Below are 26,159 nucleotides of genomic sequence, written 5' to 3' on the forward strand. Positions count from 1 at the left end.
GAGTGCTCGAGAACACATCCCACAGAACCCGAGCACCTCGTCTCCATCCCAGAAGAGCAGTATGTAGGCGATGGAACTGAGGAACCAGTGCCCTTGCTGCCACACGCCCGCTACAGGGACGCAGAGACAATCACAGGTCAGAATATCTGAATTTGGGGGGGAATGAAAGTTGTTAGTGGAAAATAAGTCTGACATCAGGGGGTGTGCAAAAAAATATTTATAATGGCAGAATTTTTTTTAATTTAAAATTCTCTTTATACAGTTTATATATTTCACAACGAGATCTAGCTTCAGAAGTTTCCGTACTTGAGAGACATATTTTCTACTCTGAATGAGCTTAATTTAAGTCTTCAGGGTCGCAGTGCCACTTTTTTAACACCCAGGACAAAGTTGAAGCACTAATAAAAAAAAGTTCATTTTCTGGTCCAACTGTCACTCCTGTCTGTCACTCCTTCAATCCCACATCTCTCATTTTAAGAGTAAGAACAATTCCTGGAGTTATCATCTGATGGGAGACGCAGCATACTTAAAATAAATAGCATTGGTGGATTTCTGGGCATCAGTAAAGGTGGAGTATCCAGGGTTGTCAAAGCGAGTACTTTTATGTATTATCACAGTATTTATGCCATTTGCAACCACATACTTATGCAAGGCTGACTTTTCTGCACTGAAAAAACAAACATTGACAAAGTCTAGATGCCGAGAATGATTTGAGGGTAAAACTCATCCATTACCCCAAATTATGATGATCTGTGTGCAAACATGCAGGCCCATGCAACTCACTAAAAGAAGGTAAGCAGCAATAATCATTGTTATTTATTTACAAATGAAGTGTCTTTTAATGTTTGCTGATGCACAGTGAAAATGTGCAATTGGTTATTGTAGTTAAAAATGTGATGTTTAACCAAGATAGGGTGTCAAAGATTAGAAAGAGGTGCGCACTTCTAAAGTTTTGCAAACTGCTGATCTAGAGCAAGATCAATAGCATAACTTGATTCTCTCTCTCTCTCTCTCTCTCTCTCTCTCTCTCTCTCTTTAGATGTTTGTAACAGCACAGAACTCCCAGAGGTGGAGATTATCAGTCTGTTGGAGGAGCAGTTGCCGATCTACAGGCTGAGGGCTGACTGTGTGTACGGCTATGAGCACGATGACTGGATCCACACGCCTCTCATCTCGCCCGACACACGTGTAGATCTCACCTCTGAGCAGATTGAGGAGACCCTCAACTACTTTTGTGAGTGAGAGGGGCTTCTGGTCATTATTAAGAAATGTAGCCACTATAGATCAGAGTGTCTGCGATCGTTATGTTTATTTTGATAAAACATTAAAATGCTATACTTTTAAAATCTAACAAGTACTTCTTAAATTAGAGACAACAAAATGGCTAGTTAAGAAATTGCTAGTCTATAGTTGTTTCCTTAACGTGGATCTTTATCTGGCTGGTGAGTGAGTTGTGCACTGATGTTTGAATTAAAGGATTTGTTCACCCCATAATGAAAATTATCTTACCATTTACTCACCCTCATGGCATCCCAGATGTGCATGACTTTCTTTCTTCTGCAGAATACAAATTAAGATTTTAGAATATATCAGCTCTATGGGTCCAAGCAATGCAATGATCCATTTGAAGCTCCAAAAAGCCCATAAAGGCAGCATAAAAGTAATCCACATGACCCCAGGGGTTTAAGCCTTGTCTTCTAAAGCGATCCAGTCTGTTTTGGGTGAGAACAGACTGAAATACATCAGCAGTCTCCTTTGCGATCATGATTTCAAGCTCTATTACTCTTGCTTTCTTTCTTTATTCTGCAGCTGTCTTTATGTGCTTTTTGGAGCGTGTTGGTCGCCATTCATTTGTATTGAATGGACCAACAGAGGTGAGATATTATTCTAAAACTAGTAGAGGGTGAGTAAATGATGAGAGAATTTTAATTTTGTAGGTGAACTCTCCCTTTAAGGTGATTTAACCTTCTGAAAACCTTCTTTTGATCCGTGACATATGCATTTCACCATCTAAACCCCTTTTATCGTAAAGTATGATAATGCAGATTTTTCAGCTTTAAAACAGTCTAGATGTAATAGAAAATGTACTGAGGATGTGGTAAGGTCAACATGAAAGATGAACAATGGTGTCACTGACATGGTTTAGCCAGTAGATGGCACTGGTTTCACTTTTCTGTTTCCAACACAGTTGTTTGTTAGTGAGGTGTTGAAACTTAGAATAATTTGAGGCTTAAAGCTGAGAACATTCCCTGTATTATGTAAGCCATATATTTGTAGCATTACACTTGTTTATTATTATTACACAGGCCTGTATGATTAGGGGTTCAAGCCTGAATGGCAAGAATCCCTATTGTTTTTGTCAGGATTTTTGTTATTAATATTTTCTGCCCTAAAACTGATTGTGCAGACCAAACCGTAAGGCCTGGAGACTTCAAACTTTCAGGGTACTACTCCAGCTGGCTAGCCATATGCAAGGAAACAGCCTGATCGGCTCATAGGTGTCGCTACAGTGAGAAAAAAAATAAAACATAATTTGGGCCATAACTCTTGAACCTTAAGGGCTAGAAAAAAATGTTTCCCAGTGATTCCTTGTGTCTTGGTGAATCTTTTAATTTTGCAAAATTTTGCAAAATTGCACGCCTCTGCCTCTTGGTGGCACTATAATAATTAAAAAACAAAAATGTACTACAATAACTGTGGAACCGTTGGTCCGATCGATCAAAACATACAGAGTGGGCATGGCCACTTTTTCTTAAATGGTAAAAAATCTTGAACAGGATGAGGTATAATCACCAAATTTAAAAAACAACTTAATTAGGAGGTCAGTCTAAGGACACATGAAACAAATTGCCCACCTATGCCTCTTGGTGGTGTTGTAACAGTTAGGAGTGTAAAAAATACAATATCTTTGCATGTACTAACATGATGTTTCTTAAAATTAAGGCACTTTATCATTGTTTTTGGTGCTAACAGACTGTCTAATTTACATATTTACTTATAGGACCATAAAGGCTTGAACCCCATTAATTGCTGCTTGCGGCTAAATTTGTTATTGTATTCTCAGCTGCCTGTATAATAAGTTGCTTCAGTAAGACTTCAGTAAGAGATCATATATGTTGGAGCTACATTAGTTTGCTTTCAGTAGTGGTAATTTTGTTAATTAATTTGTTTATTATTATGATTTTGTTTACATTAGTAATATATTTTTGTAATGTTCCTTTGTTTGTTTGTGTAGTTAATTGTTTTTATTTATATGTTTAGTCTTTATTTTTGGTTGGTTTAATAACTACAATGTTTGATTTAGACACCTGAGGGCAGTAGTGAGCACAGGTGAAGGTAAATATAGGTAGGAAGTAGGAGGTGGCCTGTAGCACCTGGGTGATGGGCATATGGTTTTTTACCAGCGCGAGAGATGCTGTATTGTTTGTTCAGTTGGAACAAATAAACCAGCCACAAACATAAATGTAAAAGCATTTATAGTAAAATACATTTTATTTTCCTGTAAATTACAGAGAAATTTAAAATGTAAAATGTTGTCTTCCAGGCCTGGAAAAGTCATGGAAATTAGCAAAATCCTAAAGTCACAGAAAAATTTCTATAGTAAATATCAATATTCTAGTTTTGCTCTGCTCTAAAATATATCATCAGCTTGATATTACTTGTTGTGAGAGCTTGTGTAGAGTAAAATTTGCTTGTAACATCGATCTGTCCATTGAGAGTCTTATTTGGAGACATTTATACAGTAATAATTATAATTATTTAAATTATTAAAAAAATTGGTATCGGACATAAAAATAGAAAATAATCCCAATTATCTTTGTAAAATTATTCCTTAAAATCCTTATCCAATAATCACAAACAGCTGGAAAGTTCATGGAAAAGTCATAAAGTTTATCGGTAAAGTGCGGGAACCCTTTAAATAGCTATACAATTTGTGCATTTTCTCCCCACTTTTCATATAACAACATGTTTTCTTCCATTTTAAGCATTTAACTGCAACTTCTCTGTCTTTTAGACCATGACACATTTTCAAAAGCAGTCTGAAATTTTTCCCAGTTTAACCTTTCTTCAACCTTTCCTTTTTTTATATATATATAATTCTGCATGCATAACTATTATAGATCTCCCCTCAGGGGCATCAGGCATATCGATAAGCGAGTTGACACATCAGTGTAAAAAGGATATTAACACTCATACTAAAAGTTTCTCTGATTGCCTAGTGCATAGTTGGAAAATAATTAGTCATTTATTTTATTTATAAACAGGTAATACAATTTCAACCACTAATTCTGTGTGAGGACAAGGGTGTTGCAACTGCACTGAGCAAGATATGTTATAAATATTAAAACACTGAAATTACTGCCTGACTACAGTGCAACAACTAGCTAAAATGGGTGTATTTAGAATTATTGCTCATTTAAAAATGTTGGGAATTTGTAGTTGATGGGACAATGTAGTTATGCTGCATTTTAGAGACATGAATAACATACAGACAGCTCTGTTGCTGTTATGCATGAAAACATTTATCATATCTTTAAGTACATAAATTCAGATTTTAGAGGGTTTTCATTTTTATAAAGCTACATTTATAATTATATTCAGTTTAAGTCCAGAACAGATTTGAATCTCTCAAACACAACCCTTGGACGCAAAGTAATGGATAATTTGATTTAAATGTATCAGACAAGTTTGATTGGATAATTGCATTCAGTTGTTTACTTTGCTCCTTCTGAATAGCTCCAACTAAGTCATGTTTACTAGATGAATCATACCTTATATCAGATATAAGATACTGACAAAGTCAGCCATGCAATCAGCACTCAAATCTGCTTCAGAAATATCAGAAAGCCTAAGCTATGATGTAACATTCACAAGAAAGTTATACGTTAATTTTATAGCTTTATCACAAACAATGAACATTACTTCTTTTACATTTACTTTTATTCATTTAGCAGATGCTTTTAACCAAGCAAATTAAAAAATGAGGAAGGATACAACATAAGCGATTCTTCTTAAGGAGACAGTAACACAAAAATTGCTGCATTACAAAGATTCAGTGCATTAGAAAAGTGCTCGCCAAGACAGATTAGAGTGCATTAGTTTTTTTTATATTTAACCTCATGAGACCCTAGTGTGACGGCTGTGTGCATTTTCCATTTCTCTTTTTTATTTGTAACTAGTAGCACCTAATAAACATGCACCAAATAAAAACAACAACAAAAAAAGATTCAATGTGTAGTAGTTTTCCTAATTATTTATTTCCTCATATGGTGACATACTGTAAGTCCTCATATGGGACCTAAGTTGTGAAATTCTATTTAATACCAAGCTATAGAAAGTTAATTATTTTATTATGTTTCCAGCAGTGTCGGTTATTCATTTTTTGGGACCTTACAGCTGATTTGATCTGTAAATGTGCTTTGGAACAATGTTTATTGGGAAAAGCACAAATAAAAATACATTTTGGCAACAAAATCTCAATGTTCTCTCTTTGCACTGTCAAACAAACAAGTGATAGCCAGGGCTGAAGCATATTTCCAATCAGAAACTAGCATAAATAATTCTGATTCAAAGAAATGGCCATCATTATCCAATCACTGCCAACCATGTTATAATAGAATTAAACATTATACATTCTGAATCTATGAACTGATTACCATTATCCCATGTCTGCCAACCATATTGAGTGGTGCAAACCTCATCTGCAGCCTGAAACTGAACTTTTGGTCAGATGTTAGAAGTGAATGCATTTGGCTGCATAGGAAAGCTATAGGATGCTCCATTGCTACCTATTTAGTGAATGACTTGACCTCCAGTGTGCTGTCTGTCTGCACTGGTCTCAGAACAGTTCGAAATGCACCTAATTTTAATCCCAACTCCAAATAAAGCCTCTAAAAGCAGTTTTTTTCTCAGTGTGATTAAACACAGTAAATATAGGATTTTTAAGGAAAAAAAAGCCCATAGTCGTGGTAAGAATCATTGTGTTTAACAGCATGCCGTTTCTCGATAAATCACTCCAGTTTTAAAAATGGCATATCGGATGAAACTTGAGACACACTTTTGACTAAAACAGGTTTCAATGTTAAAACTTAATAAGGTTACTTACCAGATGTAGTTTTGTAGGTATTCCTCCCAATTTAAAATGCATATTGTTTTGTCACATGACTACATGCGTGGAAAATGCATGGAAACCCTTTACTGACAGCCCAGATTGTTCTGAACAGGTCAGTCAGTTTAAATATAAAAAACTATGCATAGCATATAGCGAAGACAAAACACAATGTCCACGTAGAAGGATGCGGGTCACGCAAGTTAGGGTTGAGTCTAAGTTTTTAGTTGTTTTTTTGAAGACAGATAGGAAGTTTGCTTCACGCATAGAGTTGTGAAAGTCGTTCCCCATCGAGTTACAGTAAATCCAAAAGTTATTTTGTGCCTCTGTTTTGGTATCACAAGGCGCCGCTCATTTCCAGACCGCACGCAGCCTTCTGGTGGGAACGTAGCTCTGTAGGAATGCTTGTAAGCTGGAGCAGACCCAATGACTGTACTGTCTATCATCAGAGCCTTGAACTTGATATGTGCAGCAGCCGGCGGCCAGTGTGAAGCGAGACAAGGAGGAGTGTAACATGCACTTTCTTGGCTTTGTTGAAAACTAGCCGTGCTGCTGCATTCTGGATCATTTGCAAAGGCCTGATTGCACATGCAGAAAAGCCAACTAAAAGAGCATTACAGTAATCTAGCCTAGAAATGACAAGAGATAGAACAAGGAGTTTTGTGGCATGTTCAGAGAGTAAGGGTCTTCCTAATGTTGTAGAGTGCAAATCTACATGATCGGGCTGTTTTTAAGATGTGATTGGTGAAGCTAAGTTGGTTGTCGATGGTTACCCCTAGGTTTTGACCATTTTGGAAGGTGTTATAGTAGATGAACGGTGTTGTTGTTCTCAACAACAGGGTTGGCGGGAAAGACGAGTTGACGGTCTTCGCTAGATTGGGTTAAAGGGGGTGTTCTTTCATCCAGGCCGTGATGTCTGCCAGGCAGGCCGAGATCTGAGGTCGTCAGGCTGAAAAGACTAGTAGAGCTGCGTGTCATCGCTGTAGCAGTGGAAAGAAAACCTGTTTGCTTGAATGATGGGTCCCAGTGATGTTGTGAATATAGAGAAGAGAAGTGGGCCAAGAACTAAGCCCTGAGGTACCCCAGTAAGTAGCTGATGTGACTGAGAAAACCCAACACTCCAGGCTACCTTGAAAAACCTACCTCATTTTATTTATTTTTTTTACAGCATTTATTAATCTTGGTTAATGTTAGTTTGTAAATATTCTAATGTTCATTGTTAGTTCATGTTTTGTTCATAATGCTCTAGCTTATCTTAATATACATTTAATGTTAAAAATCTGGATTCAACTTAAAACATTTTTAAAAAAGTATTGTTTATTGTAAGTTCATGTTAAATATGTTAAACATAAGAATTGTAAACATTTACAAGCTTATTGTAAATTTCTATCAACAGGGATAAAGTGATAATTAGTTCATTTTCTTTTTCTGACATAGTTTGTGATTGTTAGATTTAAATTTCACTCTTTGTAACGTTTAGGAATTACAGTCATATGTATCTTATCAGTGATCAAAATTGCACTTAATAGTATTTAAGTAATACTAGAGATTGCTAATAGTGTATAGTGAAAAACCTTTTGATTTCTCACACACACACACACACTCTATTTCTCTCATTCTCTCTATTTCCCCCTCTTCCCACTGTCTCTCTCATCGTAATGTTAAATATAGTCACACAACTCTTGTTGCTGTTACTGACCGCAACAACACTCAGTACTGTTACCGGAGGAAGTGTAGGATTCTCGTTTAGTTTGATCCTCTCCTCTCTGCTGGCTGGAGAGGGAGAGAGGAAAGATGCACAAGGTCATGGGAGCAGAAGACTTTGAGCTAGAGTGGTGCAATGAGGAGTACGTTGATGGTAAAAAACGTTGTATCAGTGTGTATATGTGAGTTTGCATTTGATGTACATGTAACACCTTTACGTTCTGTTGAATTAGTTGAGGCTTGCGTGATGAATAACAGGGGTGTTTTGGTGAGATGTTTCGGATGTAAGTGAATTTGCGTGCACTGATTTTTATCTGTAAATATCTCAGATGTGGTTGTGAAGTGATTTAAAGGGAATTGCATTCTCCCTTTGACTCTCTCTGTCCTTTCTGAGTGTAGCCAGAGGCCTGTAGATGTCTTTGTGTTTGTGTTTGTTTGTGTGTGTGTGTGTTAGAGAGAGAGAGAGAGAGAGAGAGAGAGGAAGTGTGAGAGGACAGTATGTTTGTCTTAATGCTTTCACTCACTGTTAATCCTTCCTGGACTTGTTTCCAAAGAAATCCCTTTTCTTGCTATATGTCCTCATAAAACTACGCTTTTTCTTTTCTCTCTCTCTCTCTCTCTCTCTCTCTCTCTCTCTCTCTCTCTCATCACCAGTCTAGCGTTTAGTATTTTGATAGGGAAAGTCCAGAGGCTGAGCTATGATTTTGGATTAATGCTCTTTGATTAAATCCATAAAGCAACTTTTCTGTTTTTTTTTTTTTAACTATATTTTTCAGACCTTACTGTATTTTAAATTTGGTTGGAGATTGAATTGGAGATTATAGCATTTATTGGGCCACCTATTTGATGTGGCTCAATCACTGACTACATTCCCAAGATCCAAATCTTTATGTTTTATTAGTCAGATCCCTTTTAACTTCTGACTTCTGATTTTCTAAAAGAGTGTTCATTCTGCATCCAACATAAATTATACCAGATATATGCAGTTGTCAGTTCTGGGGTAGTAACCGGTTACATGCAATCTGGATAATGTGATCCGATTACAAAAACTAAATCTAATACTTGTAATAAGATTAAATCACATGTTAAAATACTTGTAATCACATCAAAGTTACTTTGTTATAGATTAAATGATTACATGAGGCAATAAATTGTTCATAATTTATTGATCCCTTTGGGGGTTTGAGACATTGATTCACAAATGTAACTGGTCTAATCTGTTACCACACACGGATGTCATTTGTAATTACATTTTAAGTGCCTTTTTTGATTTCATACTGAAACAGACAAAACAGACCAAAACATATCTGAAGTAATCTATTCAGCACTGACTGATTTACATGCATAGAATTTAGTAACAAAAGTTTCTCTAAAAAGACGAAAATGTTTTACTTATTTCTGTTATTGCTAAATGTATTTGCTTTAAACTGGTTGAATGTAAATAACTGAGTGTGTGTGTGTGTGTGTGTGTGTGTGTGTGTGTGTGTGTGTGTGTGTGTGTGTGTGTGTGTGTGTGTGTGTGTGTGTGTGTGTGTGTGTGTGTGTGTGTGTGAGAGAGAGAGAGAGAGCGAGAAAGAGAGACTATATGAGTGTGTTATGTAACGGTATGAGTGGCTGATCTGATTCTGGCTGACTGTGGATGGGGTTGCTGGGTAACAGCACCATGGAAACAGTTGTTAGGGCACTCATGCATGATTTGGCATTGATGTTATTGTAAGAGCGTGATGTTGCGAGGTCAGAAAGCCAGGAGCCTTTTCCTATTTATCATGTTAAACTCATTAGATGTCTGAAAGCTTAAGATCACTTCACTTAAGTCAGTTTTTAAGTGTGATCTTTGATTCATTGTAGAGTTTAGCAAAGCTCCAGAACTCTCATACACTTTTTGGTTACACTGTATTTTTCAATACGTGTACTATCAGTATACTTACAGTGTACTCATCCAAGAAAGTACTGAGTAATAATAGGTTAGAAATTAGAGGAAATTCACATGTACTTAATATGGGTTAAGGTTGGGGTTTATATTAGGTTTAGTACTTAGTAATTTCTATAGTTGTTGCTACCCACTTTTCAGACCTCTTTGGTTGATTAAATAATTTTGATTTTCTCGTTCTTTCCAATTAAGTAATTTTTTTTTTTTTTTTTTTTTTAAGGTTGAAGTGTAATTGTTTATGTACTCCATCCTCTTGTCCTCTGTTAGAGCTCAGTGCTTAACCAACATGTTTTTCTCTTCCAATCTCTGTGTGTTTCAGTACTATGTGCTGAGCGAGTGGGCCAGATGACTAAGACCTACAATGACATTGATGCTGTAACAAGACTTCTGGAGGAGGTAAGTTTACTTTGGATTGTAGGGAAAATACATGCATTTATTGTGATAACAGAGTTCTGTTACAACTTTCATTGCAGTTTTCTCTATAGTATGATGCAATATATGGAAACTTTCTCATTCTCTCTACAGAAAGAGAGGGACCTGGAGCTTGCAGCCCAGATCGGTCAGTCCCTCCTGAAGAAGAACCGAGTTCTCTCCGAACAGAATGAATACATGGAGGAACAAGTTTGCACCATCAGAGAGGAGGTACATGATCAGATTCAGTAAAATATTTACATGAAAGTGCCAAGCTCTTTCAACACAAAGATTACAGCATAAGTCTGTTATAACTGCTAGTAATAATCAGTGGATTACTAATTATCATGTCTAATTACTAAACATGATAATTAGTCTTGTCCAGTGATTTCCAACCAATGGTATGTATGCACCAGAGGGTATTTTGCTTAAATCAATAAAACAGAAGTTGCATTGTAAAAGTTATGATTGACAATACATTAAAATTATTAATTGTTCTTAGATTTTTTTAGCAGTTAGTTTATCATTTTAGTTTATCAAGAGAATTATTTTAAAGGGGTCATGAAATGATTATTTTTTTTAAATAATTGTATTATCAACCCTGAGGTCCACTGATAATATCAGTAAAGATTGTTGGACCAAAACTGTCATAGTTTAATAATAAATGATCATCCACCCTGTTTCTGGCACTCTGTCTGATATGCTCGGCTTTGGCTACAGTGTATTCTTTAAACTTCAATGTAAACGCCCACTGTTCTGATTGCCTAACATTGTGTAGCCCCTCAAATTCAGCCATAGTTGAAACTCAATAGGAAGAGAATAAACAAGCTCTCCACAACATTCTAAAACAACATTTCAGGGTTTACACATAACACACATCCAAAACATTGCTTCCGACTATATTAAACTGTTCACTCAAGCACATCAGCACCATAATTATCAAACAGTCATGACATATGAAATATTAATGAATGAAACTGTTTACTCATGAAATTGTAGTCAAGTCTGAGTGTTTTTAACTGCCCCATTTTTATTCAATTCAATAATAGTTCCTTTGCAACGCTTGAATTGTATTATGACTGGTTCACAAGCAGTCCACACTGATATTTGCACACTCACAGTCCATAGCACGGTGAAACATGATGCACCCCATAGGTGCAATGAGGCGCAGATCGGCAGAAACGCATCCAAATGGTCAAAGATGTCTCGCTAGTGCTTGTTTACATACAGCAACAATTAGAAATAGCACAGATGGGCACAAGAACAGCAAGACTCAGAGCAGCTGAATGAAACTGAATGGAATCTCCATCTCTGAGTTGTAACTTCACACCGCATCTTTTAAAAGCGGAGCGATAAACATAACATTGGTTAAAGATGTCTGTGTAATTCATGCTATATGCACAAACAAACTTCAAAATGGTCCAGATGGGTCCCGTTTGGTGTTCAGGAATAGTTGTTCATACTAGGCCTGCCTCTCTCCCTCTCTGTTTACAATACAAACTGAATACCAGTGGGAGGGGACACATGTTCTGGGGCATGTAAATACAACTGAGCAATGTCTCGGGATGTCACAAACACACAGATTTCAAAATACGATGTTTCAAACTGTACATATTCGTTTTAGACTGGGGAAGAAGTTTTGAGTTCTGAAATTTACAGTATGTTTTTATAGTACAGTTACCTCTTATATGTCTAAATTTCAAGGAAAATTTTATTTTCCATTTCATGGCCCTTTTAATAACATTAATGGTTGTATTTAAGTATATCCAGTGTAATATAAAAGGAAAACATTTTTGGTTTGGTGTTGATGAGTCCATTTATTAGTAATGATATTTATTTAGGTTTTCGCAATGTGATTGTATTGCAGGTGGCTCAACTACACCATGAGTTAAATCTGAAAGATGAACTTCTGCAATTCTATACGAATGCAGCAGAGGAGAGTGAAGAGGTGTCTGGATTGCCCACGTCAGTTCACTGTTTTATAACACTGTCCTGTTTTATCACTCTCAAGGCCAGTGGAGCCTGTTCTGTCTGCTTCAGTTAGGATATTATTAGCTCAAATGTTGTTCTAAAGGGCGTTTTGGCTATAGATACTAAAATAGAAATGGACTATTTCAACCCATGTTATTTGTGTTTAACCAGAGAGTTCAGAGTTCTCCACTGGAAATGAAGAATAAAGAATGGTAATATTCCAGTTTGCTATTTTAGTACAGTTGTCTAATTCATTTTTGTTTGTGTGGGGTCAGGGGTCGAAATAGCAGGGCAGGAGTGTCTGCTCCTGGTGGTTCCTCTCTGGACATCCTGAATCAGAAACTTCGAGACCTGGAGGAAGAAAACCTGTCTCTCAGATCAGAGGTATGTTAGAGCAGTGTGTGTGTGCTACTGGCCTAGCTCCATGAGTGACTGGAGGAACTGATTAATTTATTGTGTGTGAATCTGTGCCGTTATAACAACAGATCGTGATCTCCACAGAATATCTATAATCCAAGTTAGTTACCCCTGCTCTGAACCGGTGTTATTATAGTTTTGGATTTTTATCTATTTTATTTTCAATTTGTCATAACAATTTAGTTTAGTTTTCATTTTCTCTGTGTTTTGTAGTTTCAGTTTAGTTATTCTTTCGTTTAGTTTTTGTATTTGTTATGGCTGCCAAAGCAGCGTTTACTGGTGTAATCAAAAAGTCTAATAACATTTCAATTCTCAGGGCAGTCTTGTGGTATTTTCATATTTAATGTGGATTGTAAATGTTGCAAAATTTATAATATAGTGTGAAATAAAGGTAAATTGACAAAGGTCATTTAAGCTTGATCCAAATTGTATCCATATTTATTTCATTAAATTATTATAAACCATACTAAACTAACCTTTTGGGAGTTAAAAATCAAAGGGATAGTTCATCCAAAAATTAAAATGATCTCATCATTTACTCACCCTCATGCCATCCAAGATGTTTCAACTCTGGAAGTTTTCACAATGCAAGTCAATATGGACAAATTTGAAGCTCCAAAAAGCACATAAAGGCAGAATAAAAGTAATCCATATGACTCCGGTAGTTAAATCCTTGTCTTCAGAAGTGATATGATAGGTGAGGGTGAGAAACAGGTTAATATTGAAGTCTTGACATCAACTGTCTCCTTGGCAATCATGAATTCAAGCTTGATTATATTTCCTGACTCTACTAGTAAGTGTAATCGAGCTTGAAATAATGATTGTTCCTGAAGACTGCAATTGCAAAATGTGCAGTGAAAAGGTTTTACTGTACATCCCAGTATTGAATATTTTTTATTTGTTTCTTTTGACAAAAGTAGAAGACGACCTAAGCATTCTTTAAATGTATAAACTTAGGTTATGTGTTGTTTAGATCATAATTCAACGTGTCAAGAAAAGTCAAAATTTCCAAAAGTGTCCCACTTTGCCCATATTCACCCTAGTATAACAAAAACTAAAATGAATTTGTATTTTATTTTAGTTCATTTTGGAGTTATGAAAAAGCATTTTAGTTTAGTTTAATTTTTTTCCAATAATTTCAATGATTTTCGTTTTAGTTTTCCTTAACTATAAAAACACTGCTCTGAACTCTCACTGACCCAGCAATGCGTTACTCAGCAGCAGGGTTCAGTAACCTTGAAATGCCATTTTTAATCTTTCCTGGTAATCACTTTGACATAACACCCCACAATAACAAAGCATTGTTTTAAGTCCAAAATGCAACACTAATGCAAATGGGACTGACTTCAATATGTACTCCCCATCATTGGATAGTCAGAGGCTAAACTGCAACTATCCAGGACAAAGAATGAGTCTCAGTTTGTCTTATTTTTTCCATTTATTTGTTCATAATTGTTTTGGAAATATTTGCCTTAATATATATCCCACGTACATCTCCGAGATGTCTATTTTAGATCTTTTCATCTGGAAAGCATCATATTTTAGGAACATCTGCAAAACATCTTAAAAAGATCAGATTTAACATTCTAAATCATAAAGTTCTCAAAGACATCTGCTGAATGTCTTCTTGACATCTGAGAGGAAACGTCTTGTAGACGTTTTGCAGATGAGCAAACAACCTAAAAATGTTTTGTTCTTAACTTGTGTTGTATTTAAATGTGCTTTATAAATAAATATGATTTGACTGTCTCTCTTTCTCCGTAGGCGAGCTATCTGAAGTCTGAGACGGAGTCATATGAGGAGAAAGAACAGCAGCTGGTGAATGACTGCGTCAGAGAGCTGAGTGAGTGAACTTAATTGTTTCAGGCCATATGTGGAAGTGTAGACCTGTATATTTTGGCAGAACCCCAATTTTCCAATTTGTTTTGCCACATATAGGGCAATCCAGCATCCAGATCTCCACCATAGCAGAGGAGCTGGCCAAAAAGACAGAGGACGCATCTCGCCAACAGGAAGAAATCACACATTTACTATCACAGATAGTGGACCTGCAGAAAAAAGCCAAAACTGTGAGAGTTTTTGTGTTCACTTATGCTAAGATCCACTTTAATTATTGAATACTTGTGAAAGTATGTGTGTGTCATTTTTCTACTATGTCAATCGCAGGCTTAAATAAATTAAATAACAAACAAAACAGGACAGGAAAAAGTATGTGAAATATAACAATGTTTTAATAACTGGTAGATATGGTTATATTTTTCACAGTTATATTAATCAGGGTGCTATTGGGATGAGGATGTTGATCTCAATTTTGTTTATGTGTGTATTTGACAGTATGCTGTTGAGAATGAAGAACTTTCTCAGCACCTTTTGGCAGCTAAAGATGCTCAGAGACAGCTCACAGCAGAGGTACTTCATTTCATATGTAATATAAGTAAGGAATAATGTACAGTCAGCCAGTTGTTATTGCAAAATAAACCCCAATTCGAAGCAGAGCAACCAGCCAAAAATATTGATTTGCGTTATGTAGTTGTGTGAGAAGAAATAAATCGCTGAACAGCTGATATACACTTCAGGTTTATGCCAGAGTTCTGTTGGTGTTTATTTTGTAATTAATTAATGTCTGACTATTATGCATCTTATTATAAGGTACTTGCCAAATAAATAAATTAAAGAACATTAAACATAGATTTGAGTTGAAATTTTTTTATTAGCTTACTTGTATTGATCGTATAGTGTTCCAAGATGCTGGGAAAGATGGCTTGCAAACACCCGGCTGAGCAGTCTGATATGTGGATTTGCGGCTGTTACTGAGAAATATCAAACCACTAGATGGCGCCATTGACCAATCAGAATCGAGTATTCCAGAGAGCCGTGTAATCAACCTAAAGAATAGTCACATTCATCTGCGATGCTATTAATTATAATATTAAGTAACATGTCTTTATTATGTATTCATTTATTATTTCTGTGTGAATGTAATTTGCTATATTTTGTTTAAATGCACACAGCTGCAGGAGCTGGAGGATAAATACTCTGAGTGTATTGAGATGCTTCATGAGGCTCAAGAGGAACTCAAGAACTTACGAAACCGCAGTGTGTCCGCAGGAACTCCTCGGCGCTATCACCATATGGGACTTTTTCCCATGGTATAACTCATGCAAGGACAGGGAGAACACAAACTAATTAATCTGGGAAAACACACCACTTTATCTGTTTGTATTTGTGTTTCAGGACTCCCTGGCTGCTGAAATTGAGGGAACCATGAGGAAGGAACTTAGTCTTGAAAATCCTGAAAATGAAGAGCAGAAGTATGACTTTTGCCTCTCTTTCTCACCTTCCCATCACACAGCACATTTTCTTTCATTGCCATAATCTGAATACAGAAGTGTGTGATTCTTGTCTGTAGGGTCTGTCATAAACGTGTGTTTGAGACTGTGAAGAACATCAACCAATCAGTGAGACAGCGATCTTCTTCTCATCCTGCATCTAACATTCCCGGGTCCAATCAGACACACTCCAGCCTTAGCTCCGCCCTCCCTGACAGCAGTAGCAACAATGCCGCCCCTGACAACCGCACACAGAGCATGCTCCAGGAGACCTACTCCACGGATGCTGTGTGAGTCGGGACTTTTTGTTTACTGAGCCTATAACGTTCATTAAACCTTTAAAGTCAACATGAAACAGCAGTCTCAATCCATTTTACTTCTGTAATATGACATATTTGAATGGGAGTGAAACAGGATTTTTTTTAACAACAAAAAATATAGGACAGGACTTGGATTTTATTTATCAGAAACTGATTGGATTGTAAAAAGTCAGCATTCCATGACAGAATGGAAGTATTGCAGATATCCAAAATGGAGTTTGTAGTTGAGGATTCGACCATTCAGCGCCCTAGTTGACGTCTGACAAAAAGAGAAGTAGCTTTAGAGGCAGACCAAGTTATTCGATTTTAATGAAAGATCACAAGAGAAACTTTTTTTCATTGGAATAACGCACACAAAGTAATTGTGCACAATAATAGCATTAATGTGTTTTAAGAAAGTAAATCGGGTACATTTTGATTTCATGTTGACTTTAAGATAATGCAACCATTGGTTTGTTTGCAAAGCAACACATTTTTGTATAAAAGCATTAACCAATCTGTCTGTTTTACATCAAAGCTGTTATTGCAAGAAACTTTTTCATTATGTCTTGTTCTCTGACTGCAGTGTGGACACCCGTGAGAAGCGAACCGGCTCTGAGGAGCTCAAACTCGCTCTGCGGCGACTGTCTCTACGGCGGCAGAACTGTCTGAGTGAGCGACTCTTTTTCGAGGGGGAGAGGGAGCGACGTAATCAGGAGTTAACGGAAGGTGGAGATTATTCCAACAGGATGGTGCACAGCGATAGCATCATGTCACTGGGTGCTTGGACCAGCCGCCCCTATCTTCCCGACAAGCTCCAGATTGTCAAACCTCTGGAAGGTGACCAAAATGTCAGATGTAGGACACGCCTATGTTACCGTTCCAAGCCCCGCCCACCCTCTATGATGCTTTTCAATTCATTTTGGGCACTCATGCATCCCCGCAAGCACTAGCACTTCAGAGAGCCACGCTCCTGGTTACAGTTACAATAGTGATAAAGTTATAGCAAAGTTTTGCAAATAGATAACTTAAAGAGATAGGGACCCAAAAGTTTAAATACTGTCATCATTACCTCACCTTCATGTCATTTACAAATAAATAAATTTTTCTTGACCTTGTAAAATGCCTTTTACACTGATTGTAATGTAAATGTGTGGTAAAGGGCGTAAATGATGACAAAATTATTTTTTTGGCTGAACTAATCGTTTAAGTTGTAATGAAAGCTAATTTAGATGGTAACAGCCCCTCTTGTGTATCACTTGACTGATGCAAAATATTTGCATATGCTATTAATATTATGCATAGTAATTTATTCTATAATATTTATTCCTCAACTATAATATTATATTTTTTATTCTATTATTTACTATGAGGCAATCGAAGGGGCAAAGTTTAATTCATTTATATTTTATCTACACTTCGTAAAAACGTTTATGTGCAATTTATAAGAATCAAAACTGTCCGTTTTATAATGTATATATCTAAAAATATATACTTTAAGTAAAAGTATATACTATATATACATTGACTGACCACTTTATTAGGTACACCTGTACACCTACTTATTCATCCGATTATCTAATCTGCCAATCATATGGCAGCAGTGTAATGTATCAAATAAGGCTGACAGGGGTCAGGAGCTTCAGTTAATGTTCACATCAACCATCAGAATGGGGAAAAACAATGAGATCAGCAGTTACAGAAATACTCAATCCAGCCCGCCTGGCACCAAAAATCATGCCATGGTCAAAATCACTGAGATCATATTTTTTCCCCCAATCTGATATATATATAATTAAAAGACATTTCATTTCATTACATTTCACTCCATGTTCTTTGTTAAGCAGCTTAATACCGCCACCTGCTGTTGTATAAGTGAAAAAATGAACATGTACTTGTTGATCTTATTTGATTCTGTTCTTTTCATCCCTTTATCTGTTTCAGCATCATCTATTTCTTGTACTCTTTTACTCTCATACTTTTTATTTTCTCACGACTCATTTTTTTATAAATCTGACTTTGTATGTTACCGCCAATAAAGTCACTTCACACATTTCCTTTTGCTATTCTCATTCTTTCTCTAATATTTAGTTTTTCCATCATTGCAACATTAGCACAATTAACAGTGCATCATGTGTTTTTGTTTTCCTTCTATAAATGAGGTTCTGAAATCTTCCTCTCTCGCACACTTTCTAGGTTCAGCTACACTTCAGCACTGGCAGCAGTTAGCTCAGCCCAACCTGGGTGGTATCCTGGATGCTCGGCCTGGTGTGGTCCCAAAAGGCTTCCGTCCTCTGGAACTGGATCTGGAGGAAGTTTGTCACTATGCCGATTGTGAAGAAGATGAGCCTGGAGACCAGTACTTCCAGAATCTTCCTACAACAACTACTCCCAATCCCAGTGCCCCCACTAGCCATAGCCATGCCCCCTCAGTGTCCCCATCTCCCTGTCTCAGCACAGGCCATGGTTCCATAGAGTTCTCAAGTAAGACAACCTGTTTATGCATAATTCTTTTAGAAGGGGTCATATCATAAGGAATACAATTTTCCATACAATTTATAAGGAAATTTGATGATCAATTAAAGATAAGCGAGTTCACTATACTTTGAAAACATCACTTTCAGTACTCAATACAGTACTTTAAAAGTCTGTAAAAAAACATGAAATAAAACAAAACTGCTTCCACAGCTTAGTGACATCAGACATTTGAATCGATTTGAATAAATGCATGCATGATCGCCCACATTTGGCACTCAGAAATAGTCATGATTAGGTAATGCTGTTACAGCAGAATTAGGATTTGTACTATCATTCCTAACACCAGAAGAAATTCTGATAAGGGTGAAATGTAGGAATGTCTATCAAATTTGTTCTGTTCCTGGAAGTGTGTATCACCTGCCGCTCTGCCTATCCTTCTGATGTAGTGGCTGAAGTATATTTTTAACAAGGTCCCTGATCATTTCATCACAATTTTCAGTCTGCCAGGAACACTTCAGCACAGATTGTGATTATAAGTCTGCCACAGTGTAATGCAGGTTTTGCACAGAGGGTATTAAATGAATAGTTCACCCAAAAACAATAATTAAAAAAAAAAAATTCTCTCATCATTTTCTCACCCTCATGCCATCCCAGATGTGCATGACTTTCTTTTTCTGCTGAACACAAACAAAGATTTTTAGAAGAAAATCTCAGCTCTGTAGGTCCATACAATCCAAGTGAAAGGGTACCAACATTTTAAAGCACATTAAGGGAGCATAAAAGTTATCAATTTGACTCCAGTGTTTAAATCCATGCCTTCAGAATTTATATAGTAGATGTGGGTGGGAAATCAATATTTAAGTCCATTTGTACTATATATTCTCATCCCTGACCAGTAGGTGGTGATATGCATGAAGAATGTAAATTGCCAAAAACAAAAGAAGAAGAAGAATGTGAAAGTGAAAGTGGAGATTTAATGTAAAAAAGGACACGCATGCACGCATATAGATCTGTTTCTCACCCAAACCTGTCATATCGCTTCTGAAGATATGGATTTAACCACTGGATTCTCATGGATTACTTTTATGCTGCTTTTATGTGTTTTTTGAAGCTTCAGCAGAATAAAGAAAGTTATACACATCTGGGATGGCAAGTAAATGATTAGAGAATTGTCATTTTTGGGTGAACAATTCCTTTAAAGAGGGTTTTAAGGCATTTAACTATATTGTACTCAACAGCAAACTGACTGTGTGTGATTGGTGCAAATCGTTTTATCTTATTTCACTTGCAAAGAGGGTGTTTGCATAGAAGATTTAAAGCCACAGCAGCAAAAAGCTGTTCATTCCAGATGGAATGAAAGGTTGGAAAATTGGCTTAAAAACTATTAACATTATAAATAGACCTGAGTGAAAATAATTAAATAAAAAAAAACTGTAAGATGTGACTCCTGTAGTATATGTATTCACTTACACGTTTCTAGCATGCTTGTGTCTAGTCTGAGCTTTTGTGTCTGTTTCAGTGTATTTTCCTGGCAAATGCATGGCTCATACCAGCTCTACCTACACCTTCACCACCTGCAAAATCCTCCATCCTTCTGATGAACTAACCAGGGTGACACCCAGGTATCGTACCATGCTGTAACTGTGACCTTTAAAGCCGCCTTTTCACTGTCTCTGACACTCGCACACTGAACGACTGTCGTAGTTTCTCCCCTAGTGGCAGTCTTGATTAACTGTCAATTTGCTCACAATGGATTTTAGTCTTTTAATTGCAGGGGACTTGCCAATCTGCAATGTCAGAGTACCCAGTTTTACAGTTACTATTATGATAATAATAATCTAATAATAATAACAACATAAAAAGTAATAATAATAAGTGATGAATAGAAATTCACAAATATTATTTCAAAATGAAGGTTTTGCAAATGCAGAAACAAATGATATATGTACACATATAATTACAAATGCCTTTTGTGATATATTTACAGTGTGAATGATCATCTCTAACTTCTATATTAATAACTGTCTAATCAACTGAGGTAGTGTGCATTTAGAATAAAAGTTAGGCTAAATCAAACCATTGATATTCCTCATTTTGTGTGTATAATTGTAAACTAATATATCACATCCAGTCAGGTGGTCGCATACAATCTAGTTGCACAAGTTCACATATTTTAATGCATCCAAAACTCAAATCAAGATCCAAAAATTCAGCATCCACAGATGGTCGGAGATCCACGCAGCTCCCGAGCGACTCTCCAATAAAAGATTTCTGACTTCCGGTCTATCGTCTATCATTTGTCAGATGCGGTGAAAGTGCAAAACACCTTATATTAATTAAATAACTCTTATCTCTTTCATTGCTTCTCTTTCCAGTCTTAACCCCATCCAAACCTCATCCTGTGTGATGTCAAGCAGTCTTAGATCGACACCCGCTGCCACACCCTGCACTCCTCGTCGAATGAGTCTGTCCCAGTCTCAGTCCTTCACCAACCTGAGAGACTCCACCAAAACCTTCAGCACATCTTTGGGGCTAGTGCGCCTCCTCCAGGAGAGGGGTATTTCCGCTGCAGTGTACCAGCCTCAGAGCTGGGACAGAGGAAGTGAAGGAGTCCTCTTCTCCACCTCCGTTCTTCCTCCCCCTCCTCTAGACCCCCATCGACCCTCCACCCCACCCAACTCCCCCACCCGTCACACTCCCAGCCCAGGTGCTGGGGTTTCAGATTCAGAAACCACCACCCTCTTCTCCTTCAAGAGTCCATCCTATGAGAACTTCCTGGCTTCCAAACCGGCACAGTCTATTTTGAAAGAGGTGGCGGGGGTGTCCGGGTCTCAGGCAAAAGACTGTGAAAGCCAAACTGATGTGAGTATGTACAATCTAAACTTGGTGGATAAACTCAAAAGGTTGGGTTTAGCAAGTCCAGGGGCTTCTGGGGCTACAGGGGGAGGGATTCCAAGGACAAGTCCACTTATAGGTCCTCTAGGTGGGATTCGGAGGCCAGGTTCACCCTTTAGTCCACTTAACGAAGGCATGAGGAGGAACCGTAGCTATCCTGCTATGGTTGGGGCCAGTATGGCGATGAAGGGGCCTGGCCCTCAAGGGGACGAAATGCTACTGGCTCCTAAACTACCCAAGCAAACAAGTCTCAAATAATGGATTATGCATAATAATGAGTCACACAATCACACATCCCTGCATTTAAACACTGTAAAATACTTTATATTATACTAATAAACATACAGATTCCTAGTTAAAACATTTTATTAACACTTTAAAAAGTATACACTTTCACTTAAACACTACTTGTAACACATATGCACATTCAAATGGAAGTTTAAAATATTTTATTGGTAACAATTTACAATAAGGTTGTAAACATTAACATTAGTTAAAGGGATAGTTCACCCTAAAATGAAAATTCTCTCATCATTTACTCACACTCATGCCATCCCAGATGTGTATGACTTTATTTCTTCTACTAAACACAAACAAATATTTTTAGAAGAATATCTCAGCTATTTTGTACCATACAATGCCAGTGAATGGTGGCCAGAAATTTGAAGCTCCAAAAAGCTCATAAAGTAATCCACACAACTTCAGTGTTTAAATCTAAGTCAATCTAAGACTTCAGAAGTGATATTATAGGTGTGGGTGAGGAACAGATCAATATTCAAGTCCTTTTTACTATAAATGTTCACTTTCACATTCTTCTTCTTTTGTTTTTGGCGATTCACAGTTTCCGTGCATATCGCCACCCACTGGGCAGGGAGGAGAATTTATTGTAAGAAATAAGTAGAAATATTTTTCTAACTATCTTTGTTTGTATTCAGCAGAAGAAAGAAAGTCATACTTATCTGGGATGGCATGAAGATGAGAAAATGATGAGAGAATTTTCATTTTTGGGTGAACTATCCCTTTAACTCTATAGTTAATGTGAAATAAAAATACTTTTACAGCATTTCTAAATGTTGGTCAATGCTTATTTCTACATATAGTAATACATTTATAACTTTTAAAGTTGTACATTAACATTAGTTAATGCACTATGAAATAACACCAAATAAAAATGATCAATAGTGTTATAAATTAACATTAGCCTACATAAATAAATGCTGTAAATTATTGCTAATTCCTGATTCCTAACCTTATTGTGAAGTGTTTTCATCTTATCCAAACAGATCTGTCGTCTACACACTAACTGCCCAGTTTTGCCCTGTACAATCTTGTGTAAAATATTCTGGTACTAATGGTAATATCACTACTATATTGCTTTGATTTTAACCTTTGACCTCACTTTGATATCACTGCGCACATGCAGGAAGGAATAATCCTTTGGGAGAAAAGCCAAATTAACTGTCAATCACATCTACTGTATGATTAAATCACTGTAAATTATGACAATTTTCAGTGCAGTTAGCAGACTTGAGTTGTAGTTTTCCATGTCCGTAGTGAGCATATGAAATTTCCCAGACATATTAAAGCATGACGGGTATTGATCTGGGATCAGTGGTGTTTTCTCACTGCTTTGGGGGATGTGACTCTAGAAACCTTTTCTTTCCTGGTGCCTGCTGGTATTTGAAGGGTGACATTCACACAGAAGTGAGAGATGTATTGATGCTGGTGTAGAGAGAATGTGTAGGATAAGATTAAAGATGCATCTCACCACACTCTCAACCCTTTTCCTCTGTTTGTCTCTTCCTTTGTCTCTACCTTGGGTCTTTCTTTCTTTTGCAGATGAGTCTTTAATAATGAATTGATAATGGTAGCTTTTGAATTGATGAATGTGTGAATGAGTTAAAGTTTGGTTAGATAGGTTTAAAAAATGGCAAAATTGAATGTGCTGCTGTCTTGCTGGTTTTCTGAAAAGCAGCGAGTGCCTGTATTTAAGTCCTCTGTTAAGCCAATGTTGTACTGAACGAATCATTTAAAAAACTGTGGAGCAATTTAAAGTAGACTTAGCACTGAGCAATTGTATTGAACCATTTAATTCAAATTATGTGTTCATTCACATTTGTTTGTTTCACATTCTTGAAATTTGCACTTCGATGTTCCTAAGTGCAGTTTAAAACTACTGCCTGTTTCATTAAGTTAGCTACATTATATTCATTTGAAGTCGTTTGATATCTGTATCTGAGTTTTTTGTTTAGTTTTTTTCTCTCATGTAATGTTACAGTAGCAAAAGCATTAGTGACTACCCAATATATATATATTTTTGTTATTCTTTTGTTTTCAAATAAGAAATAAAATTGCAATTTCTCACGTGTCAATGTTCAGAGCTGTCGCTAGAGGGCACTGTGCACTCATCCATTGCTTTTTATACAGTAACTGAAGATAGATAGATAGATAGATAGATAGATAGATAGATAGATAGATAGATAGATAGATAGATAGATAGATAGATAGATAGTTAGTAGGGTCATATCTGGACCATTTTGACTGGGGGGCCAGGGTGAGGCTGGGTGTGCTTGTAGGGGGGCAACTGTGTTATACCTTTATATCCCCTGTACACATATAAAACATAATTAGCTGTTTTTATATTTGCAGACATGCAATTTTTTAAAGACAAGCAAAGATTCACAAAATTTTAGTTAAATTTTAAATGTTAATTTTAAAATATATAAACAAACAGGCTCATGACAAATGTTTCAATTAGTCAAAACTCTCCAATATTCTGGTTTTACCAACACATTTTAAGCCATGTTGCCATGCTGTTCTTTAGCGTGACAAATGCAGTAAAATTCTTGGGTAAAATGAATGATAGCCTACATCAAGATTTTAGGTTAGAGTTTAAGTGGTAGGCTATAATCAGCATGTACAGGTCTTGTAAATGGTCACAATTTCCTATTAGATTCTTCTAAGAATTTGGAAGCACATTTTTTTAATTGCCTAGTTCATTTAAAATGGTGCAGTGTACAAGTGAATTTTTAAATGTATGTATCTATCTGAAATACTATGAATTATAAAACGTTGCATGCATAGTAAGTGACCAATAATATGGCTTTAATGTGTTTTTGTCATTTTGAATCATTTATTATGTCTGTCATTGTCTATGCGCATTCCTTATTGAGCGCGTTTGGTGTGTACCTTTTATAAGAGTATGCAGTTGCTAATATTAAGCTCAATCCTCCATTACTGAGGCCTCTCCCTTGTGATTGGTGAGCCATGCGATACGTATTTGATTGATAAATGGTGTTCATAAAGAGGATGTTGCATTTGTTATTTTCCCTATAAACTATTTAATGCTTCTCTTGCATTTCGTTTGAGAGAGAATCAACTGGATCAGCTCTGTAACTTTGTTCTCTCTCTCACGGTTAGTTGTGCATTTGCTTTTTTATTGTTGCGCCTGTGCCCAACAGTACCAATATTAATCTGTATATGTTATTAGGTTATAAGAGCCTTTATTACTGAAGGCAAGGCATTTATTTGGGCTTTAGTGGGGTGGTTTATAAGGGTTCCAATTTTATATTTCTAAGTGTATTCATTATAAATTTGCCATTGCAGGTGCATCTTCACATCTGTTCCTGCATGCTGTTACATCTGCGTTGCTTCATTGTTCATTTTGCCAAACTTGTTGCACTACATTTGTCTTGTTTCTGCATTGTACAGTGCAAAACACAAAATTAAAGACAGTGGAAAATATACTTCATTATAAATAGCAAAAGTGTGTACTGTATGTTGTTCCAGAAATAAAAACCTGACAGATACACATACAAAAATTATTTTAGAATGAATACTTGCTAAATATGAGTGGTCTGTAATGAGTTTGGCTCAGGTGCATTCAATAAGGCAGACAATTCTATCCAGATTGGGTTTTGTGATAATAATGTGGGAAATTGCACTATAAAAGTAATGTAACTTACACTTACATTTACACCAGCATGTACTGTATAATCCACATTAAGTAGAACTGAAACTGGAGCTGGCATGTCCAAAGATGCGAAACTAATGCTGAATTGACATGACCTTATCTCCAGAAGTTAGTTCCTGGCTTGTTATTTGTTTGACATTCGGTTTCTCCTACCCACGCTATCTGGAGCCGACACTTTTACAATGATATCATTAGCACAATTAGGTTAAAGAATATATGACTATATCATACAGGCATAAAACATTGAACTCAAATGGTCAATGCTTGTTGTAGCTGGAGAATTATGCCTAAAAATGCTCCTATGGGATTTCAGCACTTGTAAGGGACTGTCTGAAAATTCCATCCACAGCATTAAAACATTGGAATTGTCCAAGTTTTCGTTCATTAATTAATTCAATTAAAGTGTAAATTGTGCATGTAAATGTTTTTTAAACATAAGCAAATATTTAATCAATATTAAACATAAATCAATCTTTACTCTGCTAAATGTGATCATGCAGTCATAATGTATTGATGTTTTGTTTAAATATAATTAGTTTGGTCTATTTATTATGATGTGGGGTCATGGAAAATGAGAATTCCACTCTTACCGTCCTACCACTCCAATTTAGGAGGGCCACTGGGGGCGGTCAGGCTTATTGAC

At 36.5% G+C, this 26,159-nt stretch overlaps 1 protein-coding gene across 2 annotated transcripts; it reads left to right on the forward strand.

The window, feature by feature from the left end:
* Positions 1-25,295, forward strand: trak1b (trafficking protein, kinesin binding 1b). Of its 2 annotated transcripts, XM_052135170.1 has the most exons (16): positions 1-136; positions 1,040-1,234; positions 10,063-10,139; positions 10,269-10,385; positions 12,022-12,119; positions 12,401-12,509; positions 14,307-14,385; positions 14,481-14,611; positions 14,877-14,951; positions 15,554-15,691; positions 15,777-15,853; positions 15,952-16,161; positions 16,757-17,010; positions 18,367-18,654; positions 20,168-20,270; positions 21,024-25,295. In XM_052135170.1, the coding sequence occupies exons 3-16, from the start codon at positions 10,089-10,091 to the stop codon at positions 21,799-21,801; spliced, it is 2,508 nt and encodes an 835-aa protein (XP_051991130.1). In that variant the 5' UTR covers positions 1-136; positions 1,040-1,234; positions 10,063-10,088; the 3' UTR covers positions 21,802-25,295. The 2 variants fall into 2 exon arrangements, with proteins under 2 accessions (XP_051991130.1, XP_051991129.1); XM_052135169.1 differs by lacking the exons at positions 1-136; positions 1,040-1,234 and adding an exon at positions 7,851-7,967.
* The last annotated feature ends 864 nt before the right edge of the window (positions 25,296-26,159 follow it).

This window comes from Xyrauchen texanus, chromosome 10, assembly GCF_025860055.1.
Source record: "Xyrauchen texanus isolate HMW12.3.18 chromosome 10, RBS_HiC_50CHRs, whole genome shotgun sequence".
NCBI lineage: Eukaryota > Metazoa > Chordata > Actinopteri > Cypriniformes > Catostomidae > Xyrauchen > Xyrauchen texanus.